The sequence below is a fragment of the Aythya fuligula genome, chromosome 1 (genome assembly GCF_009819795.1).
Source record: "Aythya fuligula isolate bAytFul2 chromosome 1, bAytFul2.pri, whole genome shotgun sequence".
NCBI lineage: Eukaryota > Metazoa > Chordata > Aves > Anseriformes > Anatidae > Aythya > Aythya fuligula.
The window spans coordinates 149,850,680-149,865,260 of record NC_045559.1 but is presented as its reverse complement, the minus strand read 5'-3'; the positions used below and the strand labels follow the sequence as shown (position 1 = coordinate 149,865,260).

Genomic DNA, 14,581 nt, shown 5'->3' with positions numbered 1-14,581 from the left:
CTAGACCACCATTGCTAAAGCACAATACTCTGAATAATATTTTCAGAATAAAATGTCATTAAAAGTTATTTTCCACTCTGTTTGGTGTTGTATCAAGATGTGCCAGTTGGTTTGAGATTCGTTTTTTAGGGCACTTAAAGGTACAGTGGATGGACAGTATCATGACTCCATGGTTCTGTGATACCAAAGAACTAAAAAATTGTGAGAAACATCAGTATCATGTTACTTACAGTACTTTGTCTCACTGCTGTGTTGTTTGCTGTCTTGTGCAGTGTTTTTTGGCTTGACTTTCTCTCCCTTAAGAGAGGGCCACTCTGAGAGCTGAGCTGTACGACCTGCAGGAAGCAGCACCATGCATATTTCTCCTTGCTACTTTTTTTTTTATCTAAGGGTCAGAGCAAATTAGACCTGTACCACAGGTGAGGTTGAATGTATTCATGCTCTAAGAGCTGAGTAACTTGGGGGGTGGGGGGGAAAGGTTGCATTGTGCTAAGGTACCAGATCTTGAATTAGAGCAGGAGGAAGAAGAGGTGGTGTTGGTGTCGTACATGACAGCCTTTTTACTAAAGCAGGTTCAAGCTCCTCCTATGCCAGCAGTATCAGACCAGCTGAAAAGTGGCTAATAGATAGTCTTGGACCAAAAGTCTGTTATATTTTTTTTTCCTACTGATGTGTTGCTTTTTATGTCCTAGTGAATCTGTTTTTGTAAAATAGAGATAGGGTTGTGACACTTTCAAACTCAAGCACTATTACTTCTAATGTTGGTAAATAGATCTTGTATTATGTTTTCAAAGGATATATTGAATGGTCCACATCTGATGCTACAGATGCATAAAAGAATAACTGTTATGTATTTTTTCTTTAGCATGCTTCAGAAGGCATCGTACGATTTGATGTTCAGTCCATGTTGAAGTATGAAGATATTGCTCCATGCATAAATCTGAAAAGCTGGGTTCAAACTCTCAGGTACGGTTTCTGGGGAAAGTGGGAAAGCTGTTAGAATGTGGCTAAAATAGTCACAAATTAACAGTGACAGCTAGAATAACAAGAATATTCTTACAAAGTTTGGAACCATCAGTTTGGAAATTTTATTAAATATTTCAGCACTTTCTTTTTTCGGTTCCTTTTAGCTGTGAAAAAATGGACAACTATGGTAACTTCTTCCATATAAATTATTTTTCTTTAGCCAAATTTAAAAGAAATTACAGAAACTTTATGGTGCTTCTAAAGGAGAGACAGAGGTAAAAGGCATATTAAGATCTAAAGAAACAAATCCTACTGAGTTATTTGGTGTCATTTTGTTGGTGTTTTTTTTTAAGCAGGTATTTCAGATCCTGCCTAAGTTTGACCTGGGAAGATTGTCTTCTCTCTTTTTTGTTTGATTGGAAGTGTTTTTTGTAGGCAATGATAACAGTATTTATTTTGTGTTTCTTCTGTTATCAGTTGTGGCAGTTTGACACATGCTGATTTTGAGGAAAAGGTGTTTTGTTTTGTTTTTTTAATTACTAACAATTGGAAAATTACTAACAACAGCATTAACCAAAGTTGGTAGTTTCAGAAGGAGAAAGAAATGCCATACTTTTGAGTATGGCTTAAAGTAAGGGGATAGTGGATGCTGAATGGCTTCTTATGAGGTTTCTGAATTTCAAGTGCTTGGAAGCAGGGTTGCACACAAAGAGCTGACAGTATCCAAGAGAAATTTCATTAATGTCATTAAAGGTTGTCAGAATAGTATATATGAAATGTAGTTTTATATGATGTATAGGCCACCTTAATTCTCCAGTTCCTTTATTTCCAAACCAGTGGTTTTCTTATTTTTAGCTGGTGTTCTTCAGTGCTCATTATCTGAGGTGTTTGTGCTTTTTTGAACAGTAGCTTGTCCCAACTGTTTCTGAGTTTCTACGTAGACAATATGCATTAATGTTTTTCCTTTGTGGTATTACTAGGATTTCTTGTATAACTTCTCTTTTGACAAAAATTTCTGTAGCAAACAAGTATCAACCACTTACTGTGTCTTCTAATTACGATGACGCTGATCTTGCAATCTGTGAATAAATGTGCTGATTGCAACACAGATACTGGAGTTGTATAGCAACCTGTTTTTTTTTTTTTTGTCTTAATCCTGAAGTCTCTCTTTTCCTAACTGTTTCTTAAGGCTTTTAATTTTGGACTTAGATGTGCTTGCTGAGTTCTGTTCATTTCTTTTTTGGCGGTGTCCATAATGTTTCTAAGTCATCTTTTTGAATTGACATTCATTTTAACTGGAAAATTTATAGTGCTTAGGTAGTTAACATTTCTTAAAATACTGTTACCACATATGCTGTGCTATGTACTATTAGATGTGCTTCAGAATCTATTTCTGCTTAAGCAATACAGATTTTGACAACAGATACACATTGTTTAATAGTGTCTTCTGTTTTTTTATTTTAACTACAGACCAGTGAGTGCAAAAATAAAACCTTTAGGATCCAGAGATATTTTACCAAATAATCGCCAACTGTACGAGATGATTTTGACCTATAACTTCCATCAGGTAAAGTTTATGCTTGTTTTTTTCAAGTTGTTAACGAACACATAATGAACAAGTTGTTAATGAACACATAATGAACACATTTTTGCTTTCCAAAAGCAAGTTTTAACTTCACCTTTCAGTCGGAAATGAAGTCGAGATTTAAGCTCTAGAGTCCCTGCATTAGTAACTTTAACTCAGTTGTCTTTAGAATCTAGCGTGTCTTGAAGTGACTTCAGGTCAACTCTGTTCTTGAATATGTGTAATAATTATACTTGTGTTATTCAATAGTGGATGAAGTATTTTGAACTTTCTTTTCATAGCCAAAGAGTGGAGAAGTAACTCCAAGCTGTCCACTTCTTTGTGAATTGCTGTATGAATCTGAATTTGACAGTCAATTGTGGATTATTTTTGACCAGAACAAAAGACAGATGGGTTCAGGAGATGCCTATCCGCACCAGGTACGGAGTTATATATTTATTTTACCTTTTGTTTTCTGCACAGTGTGAAAGCTTCATTTTTTTCTGCTTTTCAAGCTGTTAGCTCCTAACAGTTTCTAATATTTCATTTCTCTTCACAAGAAGACATTATGACAAGTCATTGTACCTTTCAATGGTGATATTTGTATGAAAAAAAAAAAAAAAAACAATTGACAGATTTGTTACCATGAAATAGAACATTATGATTTTTCTTCCCTATTCCTCAGTTTGTCTTCTAAACAGCCTTCTAAGTGCTGAAGCTCAGTTGATTCTGTTGCTGTCTTTCAAAGACATTTTCAAAGGAAGGATTAGTCATACTGGAAGTCTACAATAGATTGATTTTTAAAGCATGACTTCTGAATTTTACGAAGTTCAGGAATTGCTTTATTTGAGCTTATATCCCTTACCCTGTATTTTTAAAGTGCTGTAAAATTAAAAAAAAAAAAAAAAAAAAAAAAAAGTCCGTTACCTGTACCTAGTGGACTACCACACCGTGCCTCTCTGGTGTTCTGCATAACAGAACAATTCTAAAGTAATTAAAAATTTACTAATCCAGGAAATAGAATCAAGCTTCCTGTTGATACTAACCTTGAAGAAGGAGATTCTGGGAGCAGGCTAGTCCTGAACAACTGTCCTTCTCAGGGATGCCTTTTGTATTATAGCATCATCAGCAGAAACATCCTAAAGGAAGCTTAGCATGCTAGCACTAAAAAAATCCATAAGGCAACTTTTTAAATTAGTAGAAATTAAAGAACATTTTCATAACTAAGAATCTGTGGAGTTTTTGTTTGTTATATAAATAGAGATGATGTTATCCACCTATTCTTAACTGCATGTATGAAAAGCTTTGTAGAATCAGGTCTGAGAGCCTGCTGGCTCTTTAAACTGCAGCCTTAGACCGTCATAGGAATGTTGGATCCCTCAGTGTGAAAGTGGTATAGAATCATATAGAATGGTTTGGGTTGATAGGGAACTTAAAGATCAATTAGTTCCAGCCCCCCTGCCATGAGCATGGACACCTCCTACTGTGTCAGATTGCTCAAAGCCCCATAGTATTAGAGATAGTAGGAAATATACTGTGATCTCAACCACGCAACACCTGAAGTTGCATAGTAACTTGAAAATGTATCAAGGCAAACCTGCAAGAGGTTTTGAGTTGAAAGCTTGAAAGTTTAGCAAGTTGTCTGATTTCTATTTGAGCAGTTAATACAGTATTATAGTAGGAATGAATGATATAATCCTATTTTGTGGTCTGAAAACAATTTTTTTTTTTCAGTTAATCCAAAATGCTGCTCTTGTCTTGATAGTGCTCTATTCTCAGGAGGTTCCAAAACTAAGCTACTTAGCATGTTTTAAATGGTTCGAGCTATTTGGATCAAGAAAAACATGACAGTTTTATTTCTGGGTTTCTGTGTGTGCATGGTGAGTGAAATATTTAATTTTGATATTTACAGTAACTTCTTTCTTTCAGTATTCTGTGAAACTGGAAAAAGGAGACTACACTATTCGGTTACAAATTCGTCATGAACAGAACAGTGAACTAGATCGCATCAAGGACCTTCCATTTATTGTTTCTCACAGATTGTCTAGTACCTTGAGCTTAGATATTTATGAAAACCATAGCCTTGCTCTCTTAGGGAAGAAGAAATCCAACAGTTTGACATTACCACCAAAACACAGTCAGCCATTTTTTGTTACGTCTCTGCCTGATGACAAGTAAGTTAACTGAGGTCCTGTTTTCTTGTCTACATCTAACCAATTGCCTCTACACCTAACTAAAATCATGCTGTGTCTGCCTGTCTGGGTTTGGTATTCCTCTTGTCTTGCTCTTTCACTGATTGGATTCTTTATTGTAGCCTCAATGGCATGTTAATGGACCTAGTTTTTAACACAGAGTTTTCTTTCTTTGAACAGAATACCAAAAGGAGCAGGACCAGGATGTTATCTTGCAGGAGCTCTGACATTGTCTAAAACAGAACTTGGAAAGAAAGCTGTGAGTATTTTAAATGGATGATGGCCTCTTTCTGAAACTTCTGAAGTGGGTAAATGGCATGCCAAGGAAGCACTTTGTTTTATGGTTTTAGTACTTGAAAGAGCAACAGTTTTAGTGACATAACACATTTTAGAAGCAGTTGTTTCATTATGAGGTCAGAATAACTTCTTAGTTTTGTTTTCATCTTACAATTCAAGTTAATTGCACCTTCTAATTTTTGATTTCTCACTCCTTGACTCTGAATCCCTATATTTCTAGAAGCAACTTTTTTGTTGGTGTGGCAGTCTTTAAGAGTGGTTTTGTTCAGTCTCCTAATCAGTATCCTTTTTGAATGAAAAATGTACATGTATTTTGTGCATGTTGGTTGTCTAATAAACAGCTATACTCTTCCTTGCATGCATACAGTTTTCAGCGAAAATATAAGTGCTTCCTTAACACCTACATGTTACTTTTACAAAGGAGGAGGCATTTTGCTGACTCAAATGCTTAAGCAGATTTTCTTAACTGCTGCACACCGATGTTGTCAACCACTAATATGACTATGCTCCAACATAATGACATAAAATCTCTGTATGTCACAGTGGGAAAAAGCAATAGGGTTTTTTTTTTTTGACTTAGAGTGCAGCTTCCTGCAAAAAAACAGTTTGCTAACTTGAATGAATCTGTAGTGCAGCAATGATTATAATAACCAGGTCACTCGTGCGTGTATCTGGTGCTAAGGTATCTAGAAGATTCCCCTAGCTCTTAAAATATTTTTCAAATACTTGGCAAAGCTGAAAATAAGCTTGAATGCTGGTGAGCTGGTATTTAGAAGTAATCCATCATATATTTCACTACTTGGAGGTGGGCACATGCTGTTAGATTTTGTTGAGTAGACAAGTTTAGTTATTCAGTCTGATTTGGTTGCAGGTAGAACTTTTGGGGAAAATTGCATGTATTAATCTTAGGTATAACTGCAAGTTAGATAATGTCTGCTAAGTATGAATGAATGAGGGGTTAAAAATACAGTGAAGTACTTTGAAATTAGGTTTAGATTTCTTGTGATTCATGCAAAGCTGCAAGTATACTTCTAATAAAAACCATGTTAAATCCATTATAGGAGTGTAGTATAGTTTACCTAACTTGAATTCTGTGCTTCCTTGAACTGTTGTTTGTAATTCTTTTCTATCTTATTTTAAAACTAGATAAAGTGTTTTTATACAGTGATTTTTGGGATGGGAAGTAGGAGGTAGTAGGTATTGCCTATCAAATTTAATTTCTTCATGAAGAGTATGAAAGAGCTTACATTGAGAGAAATTCTAGGTGAGGCCTGTTGTGCATCATACTCTGAGGCTTTACTGTTATGGTCATATTTCTTTGGAAAAAGGATGATACCAGGTAACATCAGATTCTTTCCACTGCCTTTAATAAATCTGTAGTGTGCCAGCAGACAAAAAGAGAGGAATAGGTAGCAATGTTCTCTCTATTTTAGCAAGTAGGGTGCAATTTGAGGGAAAATACACCTAATTTCTGTATATTTATAGAGAAATACAGAACAATGCCACTAAACAGTCAAAATCTGAAATTTGTATTTTTGAAGTGAATTTCTGTAACTTCATTAATTTAAGCTAAGTGGTTAACAACACTTGCTTGTTTTACAGGAATAACAGACTATACAAAACAATGCATTGTTAATTTTAAAAAGAAAGCATGCTTTAAGAGCATGTTTGGTCATAGATGTGACTTAACAGTTTAAAAATATGTAGGTTGAAAGTGTAACTATAATTGTACAGAGAAGGTGTCTCCATCCTGTGTGGTGTGTGCATGTTTTCTTACAGTATGTTATTCTAACTCCCAGGGGCAGTCTGCAGCAAAGCGACAAGGAAAATTTAAAAAGGTACTGAATGTTAGTTTTTGAAAAAGATATACTTAAGTCTTTTTTCATATGACTTAAAGAATTTGTCTACCAGTATTGATTTTTAATTTCTCTCCCTCATCTACCTCCTTAGTTCTGGGTTATTTGCTTCAGCATCTTAAATACATCTACTGGTAGAATGGCAAAACACTACTGTAATACAAGGCTAAATGAGAGGCATGTGAGCATCTGAATACTTCTGCAATAAGTGCCATAAAAATGCATGTGATGACTAGTGGTCTGAAATGATTCTTTTTGTAAGATACTCAGGAATCTTCAGTATTTGTAGTCAGGTGGCAAGTGTTTCTGCCTGCTGTATTGTGTCTGCAGGTGGGGAACTCAATACAAACGTAACACTTCACATAGAACTGAATACCTAACTGTATACCAAAACAGCTGTTTACAATGGCTTTGGTACAGTCATAGAAAAAAATATTCCAATAAGCAATCTTTCTTAGGAGGGATGAAGTTGACTGAAAAGTCTCTCAGTTCAAGATTTAGATGTATTGAAATGTAACTTGTTTTAAGTTAGTTTGTACGCTGATGTAGCAGGTAGTGGAATTCAGGAAGAAAATGTGAGTAAGATGTATTTCAGGGAGGTGGAGGGAGGAGTGAGTGATTAACACAGCAGTGTTTAGTTTTGTGCTTTCTCATACTTTTACGTTAGGTAGTACAATGTATTCCCAGCAGACAAAAGACTGCTTGTCTTTTTTTTTTTTTTCCCCTAAGATCTATTTTAACAATCTACCTTTATAGAACTAGTGGTTAGTTTTTTTTTTTTTTTCTTGTTTTGTTCTTCTGAAGTTGTGAAGCTATTTGTATTCTTTTGTTTTCATGGTACCATCTTGTGGAGTTCAGGATTCTTGTTAGAAATGAGGTGTGAGAACCACAAATGCCACAATTGATTGCAGTAACATGTTTTTTGTTGTTGTATTCTTGTTACTGCTGAGCTGGAGAACTGAGCCTGTTTACCTAATCTGGTATTGGTGTAACAACTGTGAGGGAATGTGATTAGGCTTTACAAGAAGGATTTTAACATACATTGATGTACACTGCTACAATTTTATTTTAATATGCATCTAAAAATTATGAAGATGAGTTTTGGAAAGGCGATTTAAAAACCCATGTGAACGCCTGGTTTCAAATGGATAGGAAATAAAAACTTCACTAAGTGGATCCATAAAAAGGTGGTTAATCTCTAATCATAATTTAATTTCTTTAACAAAACGTATTAAACAGATCCAGAAGGCTACATGTTCTGTTTTATTTTTTGCTTCTAGAGTAGACTTACGTTCAGATCTGAGTAGTGTACCCACCCAAACCAAAATTAAAACTGTTCTTTTTCTGGATACTTCCACCTATTATTTGCAAGAGGCATCAGCATACTGGCAGTCAATACATAAAAGCACGCTGTGTTTCAGTGCATTGATCCATGAGAGCTCCATTAATGAATAGGGTTTTTATCCAAGAATACAAGTCTTTGGGCTTCAGAGTTGACAAGTTTTGAATGTTTACCCTGTCATGTCTAAGTGTACATGCAACACAGATTTTTTTCTGCATGCTCAAAAACTTGCTTCTATATTTCTTATGTGGCCTGGCAAGTCAAAAAGGTACATCTAGATTTTTATTTTATTTTGCAGAGATATGTCCAGGCCCTCTTGTAAGATTAGGAGTGTTTATTAACAAATCTCATTTTTATTTTATGCATAGTCCTGCTCCAATGACCAATGAGTATTCTGCAGAAATGGTTTTGATTTTTGGGGTGTGGAGGGGTGTTAGCTTGCCCCTATGTGCATGATACTACCAGAAACCCAGGGTGGGCATTTCTTGCAGTTGTAAAGTGCTTCTGTTTTGCATGAAAGCAGCCTGAGGTTATGCCAGAAAATATTACCCTGATTTTCCAAAGAAGGCATTTAATTCTTTCATACTAGACAAAAACATCAATGGGTTCTTTTCACGTAATAAGCAACAGTTTTTGTCTTACTGGACACAAATTGCAGAATGGTACACCTAGTCCCTGATATTCTGCATTGAGGACTCGATTTTGTCTGAATACAACAGTAGAATCATAGAGGTATGGGTTTTTGCAAAGTATCTTTCTGTCTTCACAAAGTGCAAAACTTCTTTTATTTAAAAAAAAAAAATCCTTTCTGACAACTGAACTTTAGATAAGTGTAAAGTTCAGAATTCACAGATGTTTTTCTTTGAACTGGTCCCCACTGAGAACCCCGCTGTCTTGGCATGGGAAGCTGATTTACCCCTATTAGTACTTGTTTTCTGATGGAGCAGCACATGCTCCATTAGAAACAGCCATATGGGGAAAAAGCAGTGGTTGTGTACCTTACTTCTTTCACAACCGAACTTCTGCTATGCAGTTAAAATCTGACTCTTCCTTTTCTCCAGTTGTTGTCCTGAATGTGGTCAGAGTGGAAACAGATGATTGACTTTTTCTGGTCTGCAGGAAGCAAGTTTTTTGTTACTTTACATAATGCATCTTTTGAACAATATCATAGGATCACAAAATAATTTGGGTCAGAAGCCCATCCAGTTCCATCTCTCCTGTTGTGGGCAGGGATGCCTCCCACCAGACCAGGTTGCCTGAAGCCCTATCCAGCCTGGCCTTGAACACCTGGGGCATCCACAACTTCTCCAGGGAGTCTGTGATCTCCAACTTGAACAACCCCAACTCCCTTAGTCTGTCTTCATAGGAGAGGTTCTCCAGCCTCTTGATCATCTTAATGGCCCTCCTCTGGAGTTGTTCTAATACTTCCAGGTCCTTCTTGTCCTGCATCCAGCTCTGGGGCCCCCAGCACTCCAGGTGGGGTCTCAGGAGTGCAAGCACAATGTCCTCCCTTGCCCTGCTGGTTAAAGGACAGCTTGTACATATTTCTCCCTACTTTGCCATCCTTTCCTATGCTGTTATAGATAAATGGCAGTAGAAGCCTAATAAATATCTGAAGTCAAACGTAAGAAGAAATATGTTGGATGACTTATTTCAGCATTAGAGGTTATTCCTGTCTAACCAGGAGGCCTTCAAAAATACAATGAAGTGAATGTATCTGATCAAATTTTGTGTCAACCTGGCTGGTGACTTAAAGGAACTTCATCAATTTTCAGTTAAACAAGAATACTGCCTTAAAAGTAAGTGGTGTTATGCACACTGTTTGTGTCTTAAAGTAGATACATAAAACATACAAAGCATACAGTTTGTAGTTCTGGTTAAAAGGAAACCCTCTGAGGCTTACCAAATTGTGCACGGAGCACTCTGCCCAAAGTATGCAGTATCATGCATGCTTCCAAAGTTTTTAATGTTGCTTTTTTTTTTTTTTTTTTTTTTTAAGGATAAACAAAGGGTAGCTTCCTTGTTAGTTTTAAAGTTGCCTTCAAGTAATCCTTCAAGTAATCTTTCCAGTGTATAATATGGTTGCTCAATGCCATTCTGTCTGTAGCTCTTGTGAAGAGTTGCCTTTCTCCTTAAGCTCTGACAAGCCTTTCTGTAAAGGCAAGGGCAGTGTCCGGGATGTTCAGGTAACTCAGGGGCTGCACAGTTATCATATAGGCAAGGTGTGAGAATGGACAGGCTGTTTAGATACATAACCCTGAACACGTTGCCAAGTACCGTCAAAGGAAGGAAATCCTGAAATACTAGGAGATTTCTAGGAAGGCAGGTTTCTTTCTTAGGAAAATGTTAGTCTCAGCATAGGATCTATGTTAAAAAAGACGTAAATTACTGATTCAGATTTTCTGACTGATCTAACTTTGTAGACATTTTAAAATGTTTGGTTTGCTTTAATGGAGGACATAGTTTTTACCTTTCTAATTAGATTAGCTAGCCCCTGTACCACTGGGTCCTGACTTCTGTATCCTCTGCTGCATTCTTTTGCCTTTGTGATATGTTTTATCACACTCTGGCCTAGGTACTGTTGAGGTCTTCGTTAGATGCCTGGTCATGTACATCATACTTGAAGTGCACATGTGCAGGGTAGTTCCTGTGAAAACTACACATTAATGTGTACTGGTGATCTAAACTAGGTTTAAAAAATTCTGTAAATGTTAGTGTTGTGCTGTAATTACATTTTAAGTAACTGGAAGGATTGTCTTGGGGGGAGTACTGCAGCTTAGTCTTACCAGTATAGTTTTCAGTAAACCCTAGCAAGCTGCTGATCTGTTTGGACTGTTATTCAGGTAAAATTGCTCTGCCTCAGTATGCTTTCATAGCTTCAGAAGTGTAGTGTTTAAGTCCATTATTCCAAAGTTCTGCATAACAGTTTGTAATAGTCACCTTTATATTCATTAAGTGATTAAAATAAATTGTGACAAGATTTTATTTCATTATGCAACACTGACTTCATTTATGGGAAATGTATTCCAATAAAGCCTGTTTTGGAATAATTGGTTTGAATACCTAAATTGCCACAAGAATTGAGCAGGCAACACAATAGCTTGCATAATATTCAACAGGCTAATGGTATTTGGAGGATTTAAACTTAAGTAAGGTTCTCTGTGAAATATTCTGTATATAGACTATCTGGACATGTGCCCTCAGAGTTTGTAAAAGAAAAAAAAAAATCCTCCCACCAGCTGTAATGTCTTATAAGCAATTAAGCAATGACTGAAGTCTAATGCTGGCTTATTCAGAAACATATGTATAAGTTATCTCAGGAAGTGAGCTTCAGAGCAGTGGCTAAGGTCTGTTAGGATTTTCATTTTAATAGCTGTAGCTATAATATCACAATTATCATGTGATAATTGCTGACTAGTGTAGCATGAACTCAAACTATAGTGATATTTCATTGCTAGCATATACAGTTTTCAAAAATAAAATCTTGCTGTTGTCTGCTTAATGTGAGCACAGCTACAGGTGAAACTGGGAAGAAAGTCTGTAGCATCAAACTGGGAAAGTTAACTGTGGATGCACCAGCTATTCAGTAGGCACAACGGGGAAGAAATACTCTCTCAAAAGGAATAAATTCATGTATCCAATGGCGTCATTCATGTTCATGTTACTGCAGTATTTTTAGAATTCAGTCACCTTCATTTGTTTGTTAATTACCCCATTTGTACGGTAGAATCTCTTGACTCCTTTGCCTTTTAACCAAACTATTTGCTTTCTTTAAAAACAAAAAATTAAACTTCCAGTTCCCTAACTAATAATATGTTAAATTACTGAGTACAAAAATATCAAATTTGTTCAGTCTTAAGCTTTATTTGTCTTATACCAAGTGTGCTGTTCTGATACTTACATCCTTATATATATATATATTTTTTTTTTAAGTTAAAGGAGTTTCTGAATTCTTAGTGACATATACCTTTGCTCTCGGAATCCTTACTCACTATATGTATAGCTCAGAGTAGTTGCTTGCTATGATTTAGCTTTTCTATCGCATCAGAAAGCGTACTGTATCCTTCTCAGTATGTGCCTCTTTTCCCACCTCCAGGATGTCCTTACAGTTCATTATCATCTGATACCATCACCATCAAAGAGTAAAAATGGCGGCAAAGAAAAAGAAAGAGAACAGGAAAAAGAAAAAGATGTAAAAGAAGAATTTGCTGAAGCTTTACGAGATCTAAAAATACAATGGATGACCAAGTACGTCTGCTGTCATTACTACACAAGCATGAAGCAGCTATGCAAAAAAACTACACGCTTAATGCTAGGATAAAAACTCCAGAATCTGTACTTTCATGCTCTGTCCTTCGCTCTTCTAGGCTGGATACCCCTGACATGTACAATGAGTTGAAAGAAGCCTTTCCTAATCATCTTCCACTATATGTTGCAAGACTTCATCAGCTGGATTCTGAAAAGGTTGTTTAACGTTTCAAAACTTTGTTTGTCTCACTGCATCTGTTGTGCCTAAACAACTGAATCTTTATTCCCACGCGTTTGGTCTTGAAGTGACTGCCGTAGCTGTACTTAGTATAATAAAGCAGAAATTTCTAATTAGACTGGCAATAATATAGTAAGCCACCTCCCCAATGTGAATTCCTTAACCCTGCAGTAGAATGAAAGCCTTCGTAAAGTATGTTTGCTTATCATTTGCTCCTTACTCAGTTAAACATATGAAAAACATATAAACATGAGAAAGCAGCTTCTTTACTGCTTCAGGCTACGAGAGTATTGTTCTGAACAGTGGTACCTGAGACAAGCACACTTCCCATTGTGCTCCTTCACTGAATTGGTAATTTCCTGTAGAATTGCCCAGACAACTGGGGACAGTAACCCTTTGAAATAACACCGTTAAAGTCCATCATATGCCATTGTTGCCAAAAATGAGAACCATGAACTATTAAACAGAAGTCTACATATGTTTTTTTTGTTCATCTTGAAGATAAATGGCTTCATCTGTATGTCACTAGTTTTTAGTCAGATTTATTTCTGTTTATTTGATTCTGATTTTGCATTTCTTTCTGAAATGAACAACTGCTGCCATTATTTATTAAGAGGATTAATTTGTACTGGAAGGGGTTTTTCTTCCTGTAAAATCTGCATTTTGCATATATGTACTGTGTATTTTACAATCTATTTTCAGTAACAAATGCAGTACATATGTGTGAAATCTTGATAATGCAGACTTCTCATCGGGAGTTTCTGCATGAGAAGTTGGAAAAAATGAAGAAAAGTTCATATTGAATCACTTCATGTTATTCTGTGTGCCTTTGCAATTATCCTAGTGGTAGTAAAATCAATAATCAAGTAGTGTGATTTCATATTGCTAAATACCTTTTTATTCTTCATTTAGGAACGTATGAAAAGACTTGATGAAATTGTTGAAGCTGCAAATACTGTCATCTCTCATATTGATCAGACGGCGTTAGCAGTTTATTTTGCCATGAAGACTGATCCCAGACCTGATGCAACTACTATAAAAAAGTACCTACCCAGTAAATAATTTTCTTGCATCCTATTTTTCTAATCTGTGTACCTTGTCTCTGCTGTTAAGTAAGAATTGGAATGACTGTAACATTACTAAATAACTTATGGGTTGTTTTTTTTAGGCACAGGTAGTTTCAAGCTTGCTTGCAAGAAGTTTTCATTCTTTATTATATTTCAGGAGTGCAGGAACACTGAAGCCTGCAAATTTTTGCTTTGAAATGTTAAATAAACAAAGGTGCTTTCAGGATGTAAAGACCAAAAAACAGGGTATTGATTTTGTATAAAGCTAAATCTCAAATCAGAGGGAACACTAGGACCTTGCTATGAAGCTGGGTGTTTGGAATGCTACCTGCCTTTTCATAATACCTGGCGACCTTTCAGCTATGTATTAGAGGGCAAAATTGACAGCAGTTTTAGAAATAACCACTTGCCAAAGATTTAATTTGTGAAAGGCATGGTGACCACACTTGTGCTTATGAATATTTTTGAGAATTTTTAGTTTCGTTTTAGATATGTTCCTCTGAATTACCAGTATACATCCTTAGGAAGACAGTAATTGGAACATGACACTGTAGTGTGGAGAATAACTGGTGGATTTTGTAGTGCATGTTGAGGTGTTGTTTTAGTCACAAATACAAAAGCAACAGATTTGAAGATAAATCCCTTAAAAGAGGAGGTGCACATTTGTTTGTTATTTTAGATAAAATACAGATTTCAGTTGTAAAATGAGTCTGTCTGTTCTAACTTGCCTGAATATTTGCATATAATCCTAGAGTTGCTGATATAAAAACAAAGTTATGCCATAATACATTTCATTCTAAACATTTCTCGG

At 35.9% G+C, this 14,581-nt stretch overlaps 1 protein-coding gene across 2 annotated transcripts in view; it reads left to right on the top strand.

The window, feature by feature from the left end:
- The window catches only part of TPP2 (tripeptidyl peptidase 2), a 47,692-nt gene that overhangs the window by 21,640 nt on the left and 11,471 nt on the right, over positions 1–14,581 (top strand). Inside the window, exons 19-27 of one of the 2 annotated variants that reach the window (XM_032208065.1) lie at positions 866–966; positions 2,437–2,533; positions 2,833–2,970; positions 4,460–4,704; positions 4,903–4,981; positions 6,819–6,857; positions 12,314–12,465; positions 12,585–12,681; positions 13,616–13,746. In XM_032208065.1, coding sequence (XP_032063956.1) covers positions 866–966; positions 2,437–2,533; positions 2,833–2,970; positions 4,460–4,704; positions 4,903–4,981; positions 6,819–6,857; positions 12,314–12,465; positions 12,585–12,681; positions 13,616–13,746 — 1,079 coding nt within the window. The remainder of the gene's footprint in view (positions 1–865; positions 967–2,436; positions 2,534–2,832; positions 2,971–4,459; positions 4,705–4,902; positions 4,982–6,818; positions 6,858–12,313; positions 12,466–12,584; positions 12,682–13,615; positions 13,747–14,581) is intronic. The other variant, XM_032208066.1, reaches the window with a different exon arrangement.